Raw genomic sequence first — 22,234 nt, forward strand, 5'->3', positions numbered from 1 at the left:
ATGATTTAAAATAAAAATTAAAAGACATGACAAGTTAGCTTTGAAAATGTTGGTTTGTTTATTTAGTAAAATATTTTTCAAAAAGTTTTATTCATTGCTCAAGCACACACAGTGGTATAAAAGTGCAGCATCATCCATGAGATCTCCCCAGCCCCTTCCCCTGCTCCCCCCCCCCAAAAAAATAACAATAATAATAATAATATAAATGATACTGCATCCAATTATGATTTCTATGTGCACTGCCCGTATCCTTCCTGGCTGCTGTCTTTTGCCACTGCAGCACTGTGGAAAGGCGTCCAGCACTTCTGGTATACTTTCAGCACTACCCAGATGTCCCAACCTGGGTTGGGACCATTTACACCGCCCATGACCCAGGTCCAACCAGTGTTCAACCCTGCTCAGGACCTGGGTAGGAGACCAGTGTTACTGGACCTGGGTTGACCCCTTTTACACAAACGCTGACCTGGGTCCAACCTGGGTTATTTCTTGGTGTAAAAGGGGTATAAGTTTAGTAATACCCTTCAAGTGCATGAAAAGGAGGGGTAATACTGAGTAAGTAAAACATCAATTTTTTCCCCAGCTCACTGAATGGTATTAGTAACCGGTCTTCAGCACTAAATGATAATAGAATTCAGAAATATTGGTTACATATATCTGCGCAAATGTATGATAAGCCCCCAAGCCATCATCAAGGGTTCTCTGTATATTGGGGTCCCCAAAGCTATATCTAGAAAGTCAGAGAAAAAATAATAATGAAACTACAAAGCAAATAAGATGCAAAACTCAAAAAAAGGTTCCTAGACTAGAAATAGGCATTAAATCCCAATGCTTCTGAAACATTAATACAATTCATGTATCTATCTTCTTAACCAATTCACATAGACCGGATCAGTATCCATTCAGAATCTCAATACTGAATTGCCGATTGACCATACCTATCCTAGGCTGGCATGATTGTGTTTTCTAATGCTTAAAAATAGAGAAATCAAAATAACTTGTTGATTGTCAACTAATATTTACATTAACAGATATGTACATTGTTTTTGCAAGTGTTCCTGGGAAAATTAGTCAGAACATAAATATATTGCAAATATATACTTTGATTATTATATTATGTTGTACATTTCCATAGTTCTAGTAATGGCTTTACAATAACTATGGAAACAGATAGCAATAGTGTTAGTTATAATGAGTTACATTTCTGAACTCAGTCATAACTAGTTAAAATACAATCATGTAGTTTACATTATTTAAATATATTTAACAAGTACACTAGAACTACGGGACTATTCTATGTCTAAATGTACTTTAGAGAGACATAACATGCTTATATTTGTAAAATCGCTTATCACTGCTTAGTTCTTTGAAGACACCCTTAGTGAAAACATATTTTGTTCAACTTAAATGTTATCTGTTCAGGTAATTGTATCCCAGGTTCAAAGTGAAATCAGTGAAAACATGTAATAAACAAAACTTCACTTAAACCCCCCCCCAAAAAAAAACACATTTCAATGGGAATTTCGGTACTTGTGGAGTATCACGGCTCCCATCGTATGGCATCGTATGCCATATGTAGTGGCATACGATGGCATCCGATGCGATGGCACCCGATTTTGCACTGAAATGCATCAAAATGCATTGAAATGTGTATTAAAGTTGTGAAATGCCCCCAAATGCCATTTTTCATAGTGCACCACCCCCACTATCAACATCAACCCAAAGCGTGGCGAGCGGTGGCGGTACGCGTCCTACGACCTTTTCATACCTCCACTATCCACGTCGGCGTGGAGTTGAGAATAGAAAGTGTGGCGAGAGCAGAGAGCCACCGAGCCCGAAGCGTGGCGAGCGGACGCGGATACCTGTGAAGCCCGCGAGGGGACGCGTATAGCTGTGAAGTTATCCGCGTCCCCTCACGGGGCACGCTACGCTCGCCACACTTTCTATTCTCAACTCCACGCCGACGTGGATAGTGGGGGTATGAAAAGGTCATAGGACGCGTACCGCTGCGCTCGCCACGCTTCGGGTTGACGTTGATAGTGGGGGTGGTGCACTATGAAAAATGACATTTGGGGGCATTTCACAAGTTTAATACACATTTCAATGCATTTTGATGCATTTCAGTGCAAAATCGGGTGCGATCGCATCGCATGCGATTTGATCGTATGCGATGCGATTTTTTAGCATACGATGAAGGTCGTGGGAGCCGTGATACTCCACAAGTACCGGAATTTCTTTAATTCATATCTTCCAATTGCTAAGATGGTCTGCAAACATTTAATTCTAAGCCTTTTGTTATTGGGCCAGAGAAGTTGGAAGTAAAGGGTGTACAACCCTTTATGGAATAAATACAAAGCATCCTGAGCTGCTACTGGTCATTACCAGTGTACACTTTCACCTGCTCTATACTACACCCATAAGATATACTTTAGAGCAGCATTCTTTCGTTACATAAATTTTTACTGTCATTTTCTCTCATTCATTACCAGATTTCCATTCCTATACAGTCCGATATTGAAGAAAGTCTGCCAGATAATTGTATAGTGTATTCCTAAGCTTAAACAATTATTCAAGACTTCTGCATTGTATTTATTGGGGTCAATAAAAAGGAAACAGTATTTAGACTTTACCGGCTTGAAGCAGCGTGTTAGGAGATGCTTTATAAACTTGCATTTCAGCACCATTTCATACCGCCATATCAACCTGGCTTATTGTCGTGTTAACCTGGGTTAATCTGCGGTATGTAAGTGCCACAGAAACATTTTCTGGGTCGAGGAACCCGGCATTTCAACCCTAGTCACAACCAGGGTTAAACATGGCTGTGACCTGGGTTGCTGTGCAGTGTGAATGGGTAATCCGGGTCGAGCAACCCAGGTCCTGTTCACACTATGGAGGAGGCAGAACTCCCCTTACTAACGCGCCGCTGCTCTGCCCCATCCCCATCAGACATAAGTGACCTGGGTCACTCTGGTTAGCAAAATACCGCAAATGCCGGATCACTCCCAGGCAGGGCCGTCTTAACATTAGGAAGGGCCCCTGGGCAACCTAGTTCACTGGACACCCCCCCCCCCCAAATTAGTTTGCCCAGGAGCCCACAGTCACCTCCCCAACCCTCACCTCTCTGGCTCCGTGCGGCAGCCAGTCAGCTTCCGGCGGCCGGGGATCCGATCATCTTCGCTGGGGGATCCGGGCAGCGGGATCAGGGCAGCGGCGGTAGCTAGGAGCCTGCCCTGAAGTGGCAAAGCGCTATTAACTGGCGGGGCGGGAAGCGCTGTTGCATTTGAAAAGACTGGCCAGACGCTGATTGGCTGAATTCAGCCAATCAGCGTTCGGCCAGTCTTTTCAAATGCAGCAGCGCTTCCCGCCCCACCGGCAAATAGCGCTAATGGGAAAGATGGTGGCTGGGTGTCGGGGATCCGACCATCCTAGCTGGGGAAGGGGATCAGGGCGGCGGTGGCGGTAGCTAGGAGCCCGAAGCGGCGAAGCACTATTTGTCGGCGGGGGCGGGAAGCGCTGTTGAATTTGAAAAGACTGGCCGGATGCTGATTGGCTGAATTCAGCCAATCAGCATTCAGCCAGTCATTTTAAATGCAGCAGCGCTTCTCGCCCCCCCTGCCGGCAAATAGCGCTTCGCCGCTTCGGGCTCCTAGCTACCGCCACCGATGCCCTGATCCCCCTGCCGGATCACCCAGTGAGGGGGATCAGAACCCCGGCACACGGACCCCCGAAATTAAATTCACTGCTAGCTAGGAGGTGAAGCGCTATTTGCCGGCGGGGTGGGAAGCGCTGTTGCCTTTTTTCAAAGACTGGCCGGATGCTGATTTTCTGAATTCAGCCAATCAGCGTCCGGCCAGTCTATTCAAATGCAACAGCGCTTCCCGCCCCGCCGGCAAATAGAGCTTCGCCGAATCAGGCTTCTAGCTACCGCCCTGATCCCCCTGCCCGGACCCCCCAGCGAGGGTGAGCGGATTCCCGGACCCCGGCCATCATCTTTCCCATTGGGCTGGGCCGGGGGCCCCTAGGTCCTAGGGCCCCCGGGCAACTGCCCATCGTGCCCAATGGGAAAGACGGCACTGCTCCCAGGACAGACTGTGTCCAAATCCAAGTGCGACCCGGCATTTGTGGTGTGAAAGGGGTATTATAAGTTGACATAGTAACTACAGTTTTTTATAATGTTTTAAAAAGTACATTAATAAGCAGATAGTATGGTATCTGCAGGGCCCCAGAACTGTTTGATGTAAATTGCTTTACAGTATAAGGGTATTCCTATGGAATTGATAAATAAGATTTCATCTAACAGGTAGAATTATTTAAATGAGCTGGCAGGGGAGAAAAGTGCATTTAGGGTGGGAGTTCTATTGTGTGTCCTTTTCATCACACAAAAAGTCTTGTACTGAGTATTTAGACATGTTGGAAAAAGCTAAAATTAATAATTGGTTGTCCTAAAGTGTAAGGTGAATGACCTTGTGAAAATGTTGCTACTTCTACAATGTGCTTTTTTACAAAGTATCTGCAAACTCACACATTAAGCTGTAGATTTACATTACTGGATGCTTTCCAAAGACCATGCAAGGGGGCATACTTCAAAAAGCATATCATGGACAATTAAGCTGAATTGTGCAAGTAAAACACTGTATGCACCCACATTTTCTACAGTTTGTAAATCACCCATATTTATTCTGCCACAAGGCATTAAAAAGTGTGATGCACAGAATAGCTGTGTAAGCTGGCCGCCATATTTGGGGCAGAGTCGTCGTACACCAGAATATGTAAACAGAAATGTACCTTGTTATCCAATCACTTGGCAGGGTAACATGCCAAAGTAAATGCCATTTCTTATAGCTTTCACTGAAATTTTACCCACAGGTTATGGGGTTATTTTGGATACATATATTTTTGGGATCCTACTTAAGTACATATCTTTTAAATGTATGGGACATTAGTTTTTTTTTTTTTACTAAATTATTTCATGCCATAAATATGTTTAGATGATATGGTTTTCTTCTTGGAAATTGATAGTCCATGATTGGTTTTGTTATGTGTCCACCTTAGGAAACCACTGAGTCACTCTTTGCATGTTTTATGCATGCCTCCAGGCTGTAGATGTTCTTAGCCAACTAACAGTAAAAGCCTAAAGTCAACATTCTCTCCAAAAGCAAAAGATAAAATGTTGACCAAATGTAAAATTAAATGAATTAAAAAAGCGAGTCCTTGCTATAATTTCACTTATTTTAATGGTCTTCGATGGTTCTTGTATTTTCATAGACACTCTTGTTTCCTCTCTTTGGCAGCTTGAGAACTACATTCAAGACAACATGAAAAAAGAGATGGTGGAGATGCAAAAGCATGCAGTACAGAACCATACTGCTATAATGCTGGAGATTGGGACTAATCTACTAAACCAAACGGCAGAACAGACAAGGAAGCTAACGGATGTTGAAGCCCAGGTAAAGTTATACATTGTACAAGCTCTGATACATTTAGCTGTATGCTAGAATGATTTCAGTAGTAAACAAATGGCGGTGTCCTATGAGTTACTTCTGACACGAAAGAGAAAAAATAAAGAAGTTTCACCTATACATTTCATGTAATCTTTGTGATATTTCTGTAACATATTTGTTCCCTTCACCCACACAGGAAGAACATGGTCTGTAAAATGCTCTATAAATCTCTGGATCAGAGGCCTGCCAGACTAATGCATATCTGTTCTCTATAACTTAAAGCGGACAGAAGTGTTTTGTGTTAACGCAAACCACTTGCATGTATAGGGTTAAAAGCTTTAGAAAGTGAGAACATAAAACAACTGGGTCATAAATGTGTGCAAATAAGGCAAATATGCAGCAGTTAAAAATAAATAAATGGTTGGAGATTTACAGTTAAAAACAGATGGTAAAAATACTTATAATTGTTAAAGGATAAGTCAATATTTCCGATTATTTTTTTTTTTTTTTTACAAATGGACTCTAAAAAGTCTTATGCTGTAAATTTATCACCAGGTCTACCTTTTTCCATTTGATAATTACTCACTCCAGCCGTGAGTATTTTAGTTTATCTGCTACTAAAAGCTCTTAAGTGAGAGGGTGACCATATGCAGTCCACTGTCTGGCTCCTAACGTCCTGTCATGTGCAATACATGATGTAAAAAGCCACTCACACCGTTAATTTGTAAATACCTTACTTTGTGTTTGAAGCGATGGATTAGATAAGACCCCGCACACTACTTGAGAATTAGTTTCAAGCTAACCAATGTAAAGAAAAGAAGGCAAGTACTTTGATTTACAGTAGAGACAGAGAAAAAAAACATTAAACAAAAGGTGCTTTAAGCACATGATTCTATCAATGTATATATCACCAAAAGATACAAAGGCAGAAAAAGCATATTGTAACCAAATTTACATAACCGCTTTAGAAAAACTTTGTACATGTAGTGTTAATACAATGGCTAAGATACTTTAGTTCAATGTAATATTAAATGCCATTAAATATTCTCCTGCAAAGTAATTTTATAGAAGGAAAACATTGGCTTCTGCCATCATTCACAGAAAAAAATAAAGTTCCAATCAACATATAGTTATTACAGTGTGTAAATACTGTATGAATATTCACCATCAACAGCTGATGACACTGGTCATCCGGTACTCTTAAAGCATCCACAGGGTGCAATATGGACTATTTTTCTATTCAATTTTGCTTATAGAAGCAAAATAGAATCAAAATAGAATGCTCTTCGCAGCATTTGATCCCGATGCCTGCTCCCGTGTAGTGTAAATCGGATAGAAGAATAGTGTTGATAGGCAAGACTACATAGTATAGCTCTGTACTATATAGTCCCAATCTAATGTGTTTTTCTTACCGTTCGATTCAATCCCATCAGGATCAAATCGCAAGCAAAATCGCACTGTGTGTACCCACTATTATTTTCTATAACCATTGCAATCAGTTTTTTCATATAAGGTTGATTCTTTGATATTTCTTAAGTCAAAGCTAAATTGTTAGAGGTTTTAGAGAAGTTCTAAAAATTGTTTTCTTTAAATTCATGTTTTGCATTTAAAAGGAATAAGAATTAAAATATTGCCATAGATTTAAAAGTATTTAAAATAGTATCATGAAAACTAGATTCTTACGTGCACAAATTGTAGAAGCGGTTGACACATCTGTGTTTAAGAGTACTTGAAGTAAAGTGGCTGAGACAGACATAATAATAACGGATTGGTTGGGTAAAATTAACTTTATCTTAAACACTGTCTACTATGACTTAATGCCAATATAAGTTACATAGCTAGTAATAAATCTAATATGTGTACACGTAGAGCTAATACCAACAAATAATAGGTCTCAGAATGTAGATGGAATATTTGTGTTGAGCTTTCTGAGAATGTGGAGAGTTAAAAGCAAAAAAAAAAAAAAAGACCCAAAAGCTGTTCTTCCCAAGGACACTACAATGTGAAATCATATCCTCAAGTAATATTTAACATGACGGATATGAGTAATAAGGTTTTCCTGTAAACAGAAACAATTTCTACATGAAAGAAGTATATGTAATCGTTACATAAATAGTATTGTCTGAACAGCAAGCAGCATGATTAGGCAAATTCTACAAACATCCAAAGCATTGTTTTCCTTCCGAAACATTGTCATCAATGAAATAAATAAAATTCCTGGGCATGAACTAAGCAGAAGACGAACGTCTACGCTTATAATTTAAAATGACTTTTTTTTTTAAATATATATATATATATATATATATATAGTAGAAGCAAGGTGGCACTCGGAGACGGTAATTCAAACAGAATACTGCTTTATTGCAGAAATAGGTGCATACACCTATTTCTGCAATAAAGCAGTATTCTGTTTGAATTACCGTCTCCGAGTGCCACCTTGCTTCTACTATATTGAGGACTGACTGGTTCATGGACGGCACCGGGGCAAGCTGCTGATTGGTTTTCACGTGGAGTGCCGGATCTACACACCTACCTATATATATATATATATATATATATATATATATATATATATATATATATATATATATATATATATACTGTGTATAATTCCTGCATTTTTTTATGCTGATATTTGTAGTTAGGACCTTTGATAACCATGCCATTTATAAATAAAATAAAAAAATGTATTTTAAAATAAAACTGCATTGTCTGAATAGAATTGCAGTGAAACAATTTTATAGTATAATTAGCTAATCACAGTAGATGAGAGACACATGGTATCAGGATACAAGTGTAAAGGTACATACACACTGGGTGACTTGCCCAGCGTGTATGGACAACGATGATGACTATTATTGCTGGGGGGAAAGCCGCTCAGTGCATACACACTGAGCGCTTGTATTATGAATATTGCTAATGTGCATGCCCCACAAAATAAGTGAAATAAAGAAAAAATAATAAACAAAATAAATAAAAATCGGGTTAAAATATAAGGTGAAATTCACACTGTATGTTTCACCTTATATTTTAACCCGATTTTTATTTATTTTGTTTATAATGTTTTCTTTATTTCACTTATTTTGTGGGGCATGCACATTAGCAATATTCATAATACAAGCGCTTAAAAGTATCTATAATCCTACCTCGAGCAGCTACAACCAGAGCGCGGAAATATTATTTTATCCTACAATCATACACACTGAGCGGTTTTGCCCCTGTCTGGCGCTGACGGAGGGGGGAGGATGGCATTGCATAGCGGAGCGCTATGCAAAGCCGCCCTGAAAGCCGCTCATCGGCTGGTATAACCAGCTGATGAGCGGCTTTCCCGGCGATGTAGCGGGAGTGTGCAGCAGCGCTCACCGCCGGGCCATACACACTGGGCGGCTTTGAGCTGAAAGCCGCTCAAACATGCTGTTTTGAGCGACTTTCAGCTCAAAGTCGCCCAGTGTATATGGGCCTTTAGATGAAAAAAAAAAGGTTCCAACATGTGGATTTAAATCAGGTTTTACATATATTTTCCATGATATAAAAGTTTGATAATAATAGCAAAGAAAAGTGGTAGGCAACAACTGACAATCCAATCGCTGTGGAATTTCAATACATCCCTGCATTCTTTGCTGTTAGTTCAAGCTAAAATTACTGCAGGGCATGCTTTAATAAGCATTTATTGCAGCCTCAGGGTTGATCATTGGTCTGGAATTAAATGGCTCTGAGCACTTTATCTGGGAGGGAAAAAAAATCATGCAACTCATCACAAAGCTAATTGAGTCACTAATGGTGTAATGGTTCATAATCAAAACAAAACTAGCTATCAGATATTGACTGATCCCAATTGCCTCCTTTCGTTGAGGTTGTACAGTATGTATAGTCACAAAGGGACTCTATGTACAGTACACAACAGACCAAAATACATTTGATATATTTAAAAAGTTCTCATGTGAGAGATCATTCAACTATTGTATACATAAAGCAAGGACAACTATATTTAGTGTTTTTTTTAATTCTTAATAGGTATTTAATCAAACAAGTCGTCTGGAGCTTCAACTTTTGGAGAACTCATTTTCAACAAACAAACTGGAAAAACAAATCTCAGATCAAACAAGTGAGATAACCAAGTTGCAAGACAAAAACAGGTACAGTATGCAACATTCATATACAAAACATAAAACTCCTATAACCGCATTATATGCAGTGCAGAATCATCTAACACAACTCTCAAGGATTTACATACTTCTAGGAATGTAACCAGTTAATATTTAAAACATTGTATTAGTTAACTTTTAAATCAAAATTGCCCTTTCATTACAAACAATGAGTAAAAAGCAATTTAACCCCTTCAGTGGTGTTTATTTTTCCCAGGTAGCGCTCCTCACTGGGTGAATTTTTTAGCGGGAGTGCTACCTAAATTAACCCCACCACTCTGTGTCCCGGGCAGCACCACTGAGCACTATGTCAGCCACTGCACGGCCCTGCCCCTGGCAATCCGGTGTAACGCTGCAGCACGTCACAGACTACACAGCCGGCGCTGGGGGGGGGGGGGGGGGAGTGGATGCGCGGCCGAGCAGCAGGAGTATGCAGCGCTGAAGCGGAGTTCAGCCATAAGCTCAGCGGTGCTAACCAGCTGCAATCCTGAGAATTTTCTGGGCTTGCCAGTCTGGGCACTAAGGCATAGCCCGGAAAATTCTCAGGATTACCGCTGGTTAGCACCGCTGAGCTTATGGCTGAACGGGGTTAATCATGAAATATAAACTGTTGTTTGAGCTATTCACATCGTCATTCATCGAGTATCCACTGTCACATTACTTGTTTTGCAGTAAAGTGTCCCTTTAACACATCTATTCATTGTGTTTCACTGGTGTGCAAACAGCCATACGCAATGTTTTTAGCAAGGTGATTATTACGGTGGTCATGCTCATTTCCCTAGTGATCAATAGAGGAAATACCATCTGTTTTCATAAAACAGCAATTGTGCCAGAGTTCAGGGGTTCTTCCTCAGGACGGAGATAAAAAAGCATTTCCACAGACACAATGACATATTATTCTCTCTCTCTCTGTCTAATACATCCCGTCCTGTGCCTGGAATATTTATGCAGTTTGAGAGAAGGTGGATGAGTAGACTGCAAGATAAACAAATATTAAACTACATGAATCTTCATGCATTATTTCTTCATTGTTGGATAACTCGTAACATGCCCAGTCCATTGTGTCTAAATTCTATAACAAAGTTAGTCCATAAGCAGACTCGAGTTATAAATATGTTCTCAGAACTCACTCAAGAACATTGGGCTTAACTCAACATCCTGCAATATTGTAAAATGGTAATCTGTAATTTTCGCATAACTGCACATGGCTTTTAAAACTGCGACCACAGTCTGAGTGACAATGCAAAAGTACGATGCAGCATTGGAAGGGTACGGTCTAAACAATGTTTATGATGGTTCACAGCAGCTGTGTGACTTCACATGCAGTCGCTGCGTGACAGAATATGGCTGCCATGTGCTTGCTTTCACAGCTGGGCTGCGCAGACAGGGGCTACCATAGTTATTTGAACAAATCGCATTTCTGCAATGGGTTTACATTTCTCGGATGTGATTGCAAATATATTGCATAGCGGTGGCTCCCAGCATGTTAGAAAAAGCAGTTCCAGTTTTGTGTTTTTTTTTTTTTTTTGCAAAACTGCAATGCATACTGAATCAGATCCATTGTTCTTAAGACTCAGGACCTCAAAACTGGGGTAATTTTTTTTTTTTTTTTTTAATGAAATACTTAAAGAAAAAAAGATAAGAGTAACATGGTGGAGAAGATTGATTAGTGCTGGCTCTCTTGAGAAACATGTCTCTAATTACCTCAATTATTAGTGGTTGCTGCCAAAAGAAAGAGGAATCCAAAAACCTTTTATAGAAGTCCAGAAGTAATAAGTCCTTCATCACTAATTTCTCTGTGTATATGAATATGTTAATATTAATAATGTACTTAAGAGCTTTATCAATTAGGACAAAATATGGTACTTGTTTCCTAGAAAGGCGCCCATCGCGGGCATCGCATGTACATCGCATGCCATTATAATGGCATGCGATGCGACCGATGGCCGCGATTTTACATAGAAATGCATGGTAAAATGTAAATCGCGTCGGTCGCATCGCATGCGGCCAAAAAATCGCATGCGATGCGACCGATGCGATTACCGATTTTACATAGGGAACAATGTTAAATGGCCCAATTGACCCGATTTTACATAGGGAACAATGTTAAATGGCCCACAGACCCCAAATAGCAACCCTGAAGTGTGAAATGCCCCCCCTCCAATTGTTAATGCCACCCCATGATCAACGTCAACCCGAAGCGTAGCGAGCCCTCGAGGGGCGGCGGTATGCGTCCTCCGACCTTTTCATACCCCCACTATCCACGTCGGCGTGGAGTTGAGAATAGAAAGTGTGGCGCAGCTCGCCACCGAGCCCGAAGCGTGGCGAGCGGACGCGGAATACGAGCCCGAAGCGTGGCGAGCGCAGCGGAATACATGTTAAGTAATCCGTGTCCGCTCGCCACGCTTCAGGAGAGTGTTCCGCGTCCCAATTTTTTTCCTTGCGATGCCTAAGATCAAAATCGTGGGCGCCGTTCTAGGAAACAAGTACCCGAAATATAATTCATAAACTATTGAAAACATGATCAAATATTTCATAATGGGAAAAATATTTAATCATTTAAAATGATCCCAGCATATATCATCTAAAATTATAAATATAAATATATATATATATATATATATATTCCCAACAATTATGTATATGTTTAGAAATATCGATATTTGCATACACACACACATATGCTGCTGAAAATGATTTTTTATTAAAGCAGCAGTGGCTACCTATTGTTATATTTCTGTTAGAAACTGTATGGACGTACTGTAATACTATTGCTAAATTATTTTTTTACTCAATGAGTAGTGACCAAGATCTGTGTGCATGGAATAGCTCCTTGTCTATAGAAACCCCTATTTGCCCTTACTGGATTCCATTGACTGTTGAAGAATTTACTTCTAAAATAAAAATATAACTTGACAAATAAAGATGTGATAATAATGATGACTTACGTATCAGCATCAATTAAAAAAAAAAAAAAAAAAAAGGTTCCTAACGCCAGGGTTAAATCACATTATCTAGGCTCCCATATGTGTTTGGTTAGTTAACATTTTTAACATTCCAGTAGCTACATCAGTTATATATAGAAAACAATAAATACCCAATAATGACTGACCAGACAACTAAAGCCTCTGTCAGACATGTTGCCTGGAATTTGGCAGCTTTAAAAACCAGCAAATTCCAGGTCTCAGTCCAGACCCTGCTAAAGAGAAGGGTTGTGGACCCTGCGCTTAATCCCAGGTAGACTGCATTCACACATGCAGAAAACCCAGGTTGATGCCAGTTCACATGCAGAAACCTGGGATTATGGTGCATGTATGAAAGGAGTATAACAAGGCTTTTGTCACCTTTGAAAAGCCTGAAAAAGAAAATAGCAAAAAGCTGTTTAATTTTAATACAGTTTTAGTAAGCTCAATCAATAAACTCCATCAATTTGCAGGTGGAACAGCAAACTAAATAAATAACACACTAAATTGAGTATTGCTCATCAAATAAAGCAAAAAATAAATTATATTACAACAAATCTGTAAAAAATATATATTTGTAATACTTTATAACATATAACCCATAAAAAAATTACCGTCATATTAAGGCTGCATTAATTGTTAAGGAATTTCTAAAGTCTTCAAAGATCAATTTATTAAAATGGCAATGTCAATCCCAGAATACAGGCAATACAGTATGTCAACAAAGCAAACATGTTACCTACCACAAGTCACCTGAATCAATAGTACAATTGTAAATATACTGTTTTACCAGCATGTTTAAGTTTGTAATGCAGATCCTGTTAACATGCTTGAAGTAGCTTTTTAACCTAGTTGACATACCGATGCCTGCATTCCAGGACCAACACAGTTACTGTCAATCCCATGTGCCCCATCCCTTCTTAACCTGGAATAACTGAACATAACCACATTTGCCAACCTTCTTATCAACACTGATGCAACTTTTAATATAAGCTTGATTGAGAATAGATTTAAAATTGAGGGGTTTCAGCTTCCATTTTTTTCTACCTCTGAGTACAATTTTCCTAAAATGCAGTAAACATATATTCTACACACACAGACACACACACAAGTTTAAATTTAGAATAGAAATTGTACTGATTATTTTGTCTTATTTTTCAGTGTTTTATGTTTTCTAAAGGTGCCTCGGGGCCAGATTCTCTAAGCTTCAAAAGTGATAAAATGGAGAGCGATAAACAGCCAGCCAATCAGCTCCTACCTGCTAGGTCACAGACTGTGTTTGAAAAATGTCAGGCAGGAGCTGATTGGCTGGCTGTTTATCGCTCTCTATTTTATCACTTTTGAAGCTTAGAGAATCTGGCCCCATATCCGGTACAATTGCCGGGTGCCATGAGATGCTCGCTCCAGTGAACATCCCATCAAAAAAACAAAAACAAAGCTCAAAAACTATGTGCAGCACACACTCTTTGTACTAGATTGCATTGCATTGCAAAATGTATGGGATGCGATGCAATCAAGTCCAAATTGCATACAATAATTGTACCGTGTATGGACACCTTAAGCCTCAACTTACAGCACACCTAGCCTTCATTGCTTTTGGGTTAGGTGTCAAGCTTTTCTACAGTACATTATTGACAATAATAATGCATTCTTGGATTTAATTCTCCCTGCTTTTGGGCCCATCAGTTTTACAGGTTATACTGTATAATATACATTAGCTCTTTAGACTTGCATCATAATCTAGTGTTCACTTTAAGCAAAACACACCCTGCCTATTTATTAGTCCTACTAAAACACCAGCGACATCTGTGTACCAGCCCACATTCGCATCGTCGTCGGACTGGGCCTGTCCACATTAGTGACAACGGTAGGCGGCCTACACACCCACATTTGTGATGTTAGCAGGCCTGGAACACCAAGCTCAAGCTGCACTCTTTCCCCTACATCCTGCCTTGCTGTAATCCTGTAGGGATCGCTAATCATCTCTATACTGATAATACCCATATCTATATATATATGCTAAGCGGTTATCACCCATTCGGTTTAATAAACCACTGTTGGTTTTTATCTATTACTGTGCCTGAGTTATTTGGAACACCAGATATTCACCATGTCTAAGTTATACAAGATGGGTTGTCGGGAGTGATTGCGCTTTGGACTATGGACAGGTATATAATAGCTGCAATAAGTGTAGAGGTAAAACTACCGGTACCTCTTAGACAGGAAAAAGGGGGGTTTTACACCTTCCGGTGTCACTATGCGCTGGCTATATACCTGTTGTAGAAGTGAGTCTAGTATTCTAATGGTTACTGAGCACTAAATGTGCCAATACACCTATTAGTGCTGCGTGGTGAACTGCAATTTATATAATAAAAATCCAACACTTCTATAGGTAAAGGTAAAAATGGTGATTTATTCCATGATGACATTCATGAAAAGTAAGAATATACAATTTATTTTAATGCACTTTAAAAAACAATATCTCTCAAAAAATATATATTATTGTTAAAAAGACTTTTTTCTCAGTAACCATTAGAATACTAGACTCACTTCTACAACAGGTATATAGCCAGCGCATAGTGACACCGGAAGGTGTAAACCCCCCCCATTCACCATGTCTAAGACTGAGCTAATCATCGTCCCACCCTCCTGCATAATCACAATTTTATGGCACTATTATCTCCTCTAGTTCCCAAGTGCACTGATTTGGAGTTATCCTTGACTCCTCCCTCTCCTTCAAACCACACATTAAGCACCTCTTATGAACCAGCAATTTTCATTTAAAAAATATCTCCAGGATCAGGCTCTCTCACCCAGGAAGCTAAGACCCTCATCCACTCACTGGTCATCTCCAGACTGGACTAATGCAATCTCCACCTATCTGGCATCCCTGACAAATACCTCTCTCCAATCTATCCTCAATAATGCTGCCTGGCTCATCTTCCTCACCAAATGTACTAGATCCACCTCCTCTTGCTTACTGGCCCTTCACTTATTCTCCTTCTCTTTCAGAATCCCATTCAAGCTTTTGGCTAAGCCCTCACCCACTTCTCTACCATTTACATCTTTGAATTTATCTCCCTTTACATTATCGCCCATAATCTTCTCTACACTAATAAACCATGCCTCTCCTGCTTAACAGTTACCTCATCCCTCCAAGATTTTGCATGCGCTGCTCCCTTTCTCTGGAACTCTCTTACATTCCCCTCAAGCTGTGTACACATGGGGGCGATTTCAGCACATATCGCTGGCAATATGGTCGCCGAGCGACCATATTGCCAGTGTTTTATATGTGCTGTGGGAGATAAATCGCTCGGAGCGTGGTCCTGCGGCCAGCCCTTAATGGTTTTTTGTCACAGGAGCATGCTCCTCCGATTATGGCTAAAAATCGTTGGTGCACAATGCACTGTGCACCAGTGACCAACTATTCTAGTGAAAATGAGGTAGAGACAGAATAGCTCACAATTTTCAGCCAAAATCACTGGTCGTTGGTGAAAATGGTACACTGAGCAATATATTGCTGAAAGATATTGCCAGTACACTAAGCAAGATATTGCTGAGTGATTTTAAGCCAAAATCCTCCCCTTTAGAATGCAAGCGTTCATGAGCAGGGGCCTCTTCCTCATGTGCTTATCCTACTTTTAATTAAACTATTTTCTACTTCATACTCTTTAAGACAGCATCAAAATCCCTGCTTTTCTACCACCATTTTTCCATCATTGTTTGCGAAAGCAGCTACGGTATGTTTATATAACCTATCTGTAAGTCCCTTTTTTCTTTACAATTTACGTACTCTATAACTGGGTGATGCAGATCACTTGTGGTTTCATAGAAGTAAAGTATAATAATATATTGTATCACTTTCGACTAATGGTGATTACTGCATTAATTTTATTTTGCAATCTAGAATTTTAACTTGGATATTACAATTGTTGATGAATGAATAAATGTTTCACATACTGTACTCTATAGTGTTCATTCTAGCACCCGCTATCTTTGAAAACCCATGTAGTTCCTGTTTCCTGTCTGGGGTGTTGCTGTCTGCTGTGGTGTTTCTAGCACAGGTCTGGTTTGCATATCAGTGCTGATATACAGACCACACTGTGCTAGCACTGTGCTATGCTACTCTATACATTTTGGATTATGTGTAGCTCTGGTAAATGTGAGTGGCCTAATTTCCATAAAAGTTCAATTTAAAATACCCACTGTCCATTTCTCACTTAATTTCTCAATCAATAAACCTACTAAGACCTAACATTACATTACATAGGATGTTCAATTACATAAATAGATTTTACCATAAAACAAAAAATTTGAGTCCGGTAACGAAAAAAAGGATGTCATCAAAATGAATAATTACACTGAATTCTCAAAAATATTGATATAGCCAATAAAATAACTAACGGCTGTTAAAGTTATGGGTTTACTTTAAGAACTCCAACTCTACCTTAAGCCAAAAGGTTCAGTAACTCAGTCCTCAAGGCACCCTAATGTTCAGGTTTTAACGATAATTAATCTTGGGCACAGTTGACTTAATTAGTACCTCAATTTGATTTAACCATTGGTGCTCAGCCATGGATAGCCTTAAAACATGGACTGTTAGGATGCCTTGAGGACAGAGTATGGGAACCTCTGTTCTAGCCTGTTAAAGGACGTTCGAATAATGTTGTGCTAATATGTATTCTTTCCTCAGCTATTTGGAGAAGAAAGTCTTGGGTATGGAGGATAAGCACACACAGCAACTAAATTCAATAAAGGAGGAAAAAGACAAACTGCAAATCTTGGTACTCAGACAAAACTCGATCATTGAAGAGCTAGAAAAACAGCTGGTTACTGCATCTGCAAATAACTCCCTTCTACAAAAACAGCAGCATGACTTAATGGAGACTGTGCACAATTTATTAACTAGAATGGAACCTCAAATAGGTATGTGATACACACCGACTAAATAAATGAGCTGTGCAGCAACAACAGTCCACTAATTGCAGAACAATTTCATAAGCAAAATACTGTAGAATTAGAAAGAAAGCCGAAAGAGCCTATTTGTCAATTTAAGGACAATGGAAGAGGTGTCCATGGATGTCTATAGATGATCTGTATTCTGGCCCATGTCATAGAATCATGGCCTAAACCAGTGTTTTGCCTTAGTTGCCTTTTTTTAAATGATGCATGCAAGTGTTCCAGTAGCACAGGTTAAGTATCCTTTATCCAAAATGCTCAAGACCAGGAGCATTTTGGATAAGGGATAATTTCAGATTTGGGAATATTTTTTGTCTTTTCATACTTGCCCGGTGCCCGAGCATCAATCCTGAGAGGCATCTCCGGTCCCAATGATGCACTGCGCGGGTGACGTCATGACATTCCCGGCAAACCCACCTTAAGCGTCATTGGGACCGGGAATGCTTCTGAAGATTTACTATGTGGACCCCTGGGGACCAGATGAGTATGAAAAATGGAACGGGGGGGGGGGGGGGGGGGGGGGTAAAAAATAAATAAAAAACCTTAGATAGTTCGAAAACCTACTGTTTAGGGAATATTTCCGTTTGGATATATGGATAAAGGATACCCAACCTGTACCAATGAAATCAAGCACAAACAACTCTTAAAAATACACAATTGTTGCAAAAATAGTGCTATAAAGAGTAGACACAGCTATAAGAAGAAGGTTCACACACCCACTATAAATAAATTAAAAATATTAGTGTCAAATTGGATTTCTGTGACCTGTATAAAATCATCTTGGTGACGGCATTTGCCCGTTATCATTTACTTCATTTTTTAAAATTTATTGTATCATTTATATTTACAGTAGCTACCAAGTGTCCATAGCATCATACAAATATGATTAGACAGTATTATGAGAAATCAGTGAGACAATGAGATAAATTCACAACTAAGTCTTTACTTGCGTCCTTTAACTATAAAATAAATAACAATAGAACACAATGACCTAGTGCCCTAGGAAGGATGAACAGAAAGGAGCAGAGACCGGAACACTGAAGGGTGAGAATAAGATGTTGGAAGTACACCACCATGATTTTACACTCCAGGGATTTTTAAAAGCAGCTCTATATAAACCAATAATATCAGATTATATTATAGATCTTAACGTAACATTTAATAGTAGTTAGATTACTTTTATTTCTAAATTCATTAAAGAACATTCTTTTAGAAAACATGATGCAGGACCTACATGTCTTGGACACCTTATATCATAATTTTTATTTGCATACTGCTCTATAATGTGATTGATGGCTACATGCCTACAAAAACAGAACAGCTATTACAAGTAATACTTAACAGCACAGCACTCACAATAGTGTAATAAATTGCTCTGTATGTGCAGTCTACGTATTCAAGTAAACATACTGTACATACATTTTCTCTTTTGATGTTCCCCCTAAGTGTTTCAATGGAAAGTGATGCAGAAAATAATAAATAAATTGCTTGGTGAAAACAAAGTTTTGGAACGAGCAGTTATATTATTCTGGAAAAATACCAAGTAAGATTAGCTTAGCACAATAACAAAACTGTTATTGCAAGAGTTCTTACATTTTGGATCACAAACTTAAGAACATAATACTTTCCAGAAACAGATGGGTATTAAATTTAGAAATTGACATTGTGCCCTGTAAGATATTGGTATTTATTTAAAACAGTAAAAATAATAGAATATGATTATCAGATTTCACAATGCCCTTGATGTAAAAAAAAAAAAAACCTAAGTTTAACTTTTTATCCACACCACCTATGTATATATTTTCCATTATAGATTTCACAGGAAAGTAACAGCAGGAAGAAATGGTCACATTCCATATTTCTCCATCAACACCACTCTTTCCCCCAAACCTTTAAATTTAATTATCAGATGGTCAACATTTTTTTTAATAAGGACTGCTGGTTATACAAGACTTGTATAATACTTGAATATCAATGGGTAACAGAATAAAATATCTTGTATATAATCTAAATATTCCACACAGGGAAGAGTGTGTAGTATCTTGGCACTACTACTCCTGGCACTGGTAGCTGGTTAAGTGCAAGTAGATATACAAAATATAAAAATAAATAAGTTTACAAATATAACACTTGTGCATGTGACCAATAAGATTTGATTAAAATACTCAGGTATCAAAGATAGGTATGTAAAGGTACTGTATGATCGCATGAACTAGTGTGAAAAATTTATTAAAAAAGTAAAATATCTCTAAAAATAATGGAAAATGTTTTTATATATATTTCGTGCTCTCACAGAAAACAGGTTCATGCTCCTTTAAATTGTATTTATTTAAACAATTATATGTATTCTTTAAATACAGGTTAAGTCTCCCTTATCAGTATATCCAAAAACCAAAATATTCTGAAAACCGTGTTTTTTCAGGAGGGCTTGTTTTCGGTGAGGATCGCCGAAAACAAGCCATGCTCACCGTCTAACCCTCTCAATGTATTCTATATTCAGGGGAAATCCTCGCTGTGATTCCAATGAACGGCGAGGTTCACCATTAATGCTGCGAGCCTCGCAGTTCTGACAGCCACACTCGACATTTCCACCTCGCTTTTTAGAAACAGCGAGGTGGAAATGGCGGGTGCAGGGGGGAGGGTTTGCAGTCAAAGCTCGCCTGTTTGGCCTTGAATATATCCCACTGCGTGTAAAGAACGTGGCCACAATATTGAGGGTGACTCCCACGGAGAGGTACTCATCGCAGGCTGTGCTGTAGTGTGTGAATAGCCAGAGAATTGCTGATGCTCCCCTTTCCTGTGTGTGAATCACAGGATAAGGTTGATACTAGTTTGCTGACTGTGTGCAATACAGCATCTAAATCGGAAATAGTGTCCTGATAGCAAATGTCCGTCCGCAGCATCTGAATCGGAAATAGTGTCCTGATAGCAAATGTCCGTCCGCTGGATATTTGCAATAGCATCTCAGTCATATTTGGCGTCTTGATACCTGGAATGGCTGTGTTCCGAATGAGCGTATGGATAGGAGATAATGTCAACGCGTTTCACACTCCCTGGAGGATTTTTTCAAGACTAAAGAGCTATTGGTTGTCTCCTCCTTATATCATTCACCTTAACTGCTGAACAATGAGCAGCTGAGGTCTAATTACTGGTGAAATTGTTTGGATACTTTATCCAAGGCCAAAGGTGCTTTGTGAGGTCTATAAGCGTATATTCAATTGGTAACTAATATTCTAAGTGTCTTAATACCAGTATCAAATACAAATAGGGGAGGGCCAACAAGCATAATATATATAAAATTGAGCAGGTGGGGCACGGCACTCCAGACGTCTTTGGAATAATTTTCAAACACACAAAGGTGATATACAAAGTTTCAATGCCTTTTATTATGGCATTTTCTGCATTTTGGTATTTGCCATAATAAAAGTAATAAAGTAATAAAGTAATAAAAATAACACGCTGTTACGTGGGGGGTGGTCTTAGTGAGTATCCCTCCAGCGTAATGTACACCTGGGGGTATTTAAGATGATAGATGTGTGGTTTGCATGGAGTCTGATGATAATGCTGTTGCATTGAAACGTTGCTGTTCACTCAATAAAGAAACCTTGTTGTTCACGAAAGCCTGGAGTGCCGCGTCCATCCCTGTCGAAGTCTGTATCCATCCTGACGAGGGCACCCGACTGAGCAATTGATTCCGGAGGTTGTGCCCGGCCCTGCTATACGTATATATATATATATATATATATATATATATATATAGGTTTTGGGGTAGCTCGGCACTGCTGCTGAATAGGGTACATTTCCGTGGTGCCTTCCCTGGATTAGATGCAGGTGTGGGACCTCACTGGACCTGGTCAGGGATTCCAATAAGGTGGGCGGCACTCCAGCGTAGTATTACAAATAAAGTCCTTTATTAAGATGGTGCCATATGCCAACGTTTCGAGGCGCTGAGCCTCTTTTTCAGGGCGTGCAAAATGTATCAGGAAATAAAGTGCTGCACAGCACTTTATTTCCTGATACATTTTGCACGCCCTGAAAAAGAGGCTCAGCGCCTCGAAACGTTGGCATATGGCACCATCTTAATAAAGGACTTTATTTGTAATACTACGCTGGAGTGCCGCCCACCTTATTGGAATCCCTGACCAGGTCCAGTGAGGTCCCACACCTATATATATATATATATATATATATATATATATATATATATATCCAAGCCAGATTCCTGGTTCATTATTTAAAAGATTTATAAATGCTACTAAGCACAACACAAGGCAGCCTTAGCCACAAACTTCCCTGTAGACAATTGTGGAGTGTCACCCTAGATGAAAAGTTCATAATACACCTCTACTTGTGTCATAAATTTTGTATAACACAAGAGTCCATTTCAATGATTTTATTTCTTTATTACATCTAATGTTTTGCTATCTCTCTGAAGGGGTTGTTTTAATTTTCAATTTCCATGAAATAGCTTCTGAGTCCCATTAATTTTGGACCATTAAAAAGTGGGAGACACATATAGAAACCTTTGTAATTCCTACACCGTTCACCTGATTTGGATGTAAATACCTCAAATTAAAGCTGAAAGTCTGCAGTTAAAGCACATCTTGATTGTTTCATTTCAAATCCAATATGGTGGTGTATAGAGCCCAAAATCTGAAAATTGTGTCAATGTCCCAATATTTATGGACCTGACTGTATATGAAATCCTTCTTATTTTTCTGTCAAAAAA

The 22,234-nt window shown here is 39.2% G+C and overlaps 2 protein-coding genes across 4 annotated transcripts in view; one reads left to right on the forward strand and one right to left on the reverse strand.

The window, feature by feature from the left end:
* The window catches only part of MCPH1 (microcephalin 1), a 352,972-nt gene that overhangs the window by 157,858 nt on the left and 172,880 nt on the right, over positions 1-22,234 (reverse strand). The window lies entirely within an intron of this gene.
* Positions 1-22,234, forward strand: part of ANGPT2 (angiopoietin 2) — a 64,792-nt gene that overhangs the window by 20,469 nt on the left and 22,089 nt on the right. Inside the window, exons 2-4 of the mRNA XM_083177353.1 lie at positions 5,289-5,444; positions 9,453-9,574; positions 17,240-17,472. Coding sequence (XP_083033479.1) covers positions 5,289-5,444; positions 9,453-9,574; positions 17,240-17,472 — 511 coding nt within the window. The remainder of the gene's footprint in view (positions 1-5,288; positions 5,445-9,452; positions 9,575-17,239; positions 17,473-22,234) is intronic.

The sequence above is a fragment of the Crinia signifera genome, chromosome 3, assembly GCF_055691185.1.
Source record: "Crinia signifera chromosome 3, ASM5569118v1, whole genome shotgun sequence".
Taxonomy (NCBI): domain Eukaryota; kingdom Metazoa; phylum Chordata; class Amphibia; order Anura; family Myobatrachidae; genus Crinia; species Crinia signifera.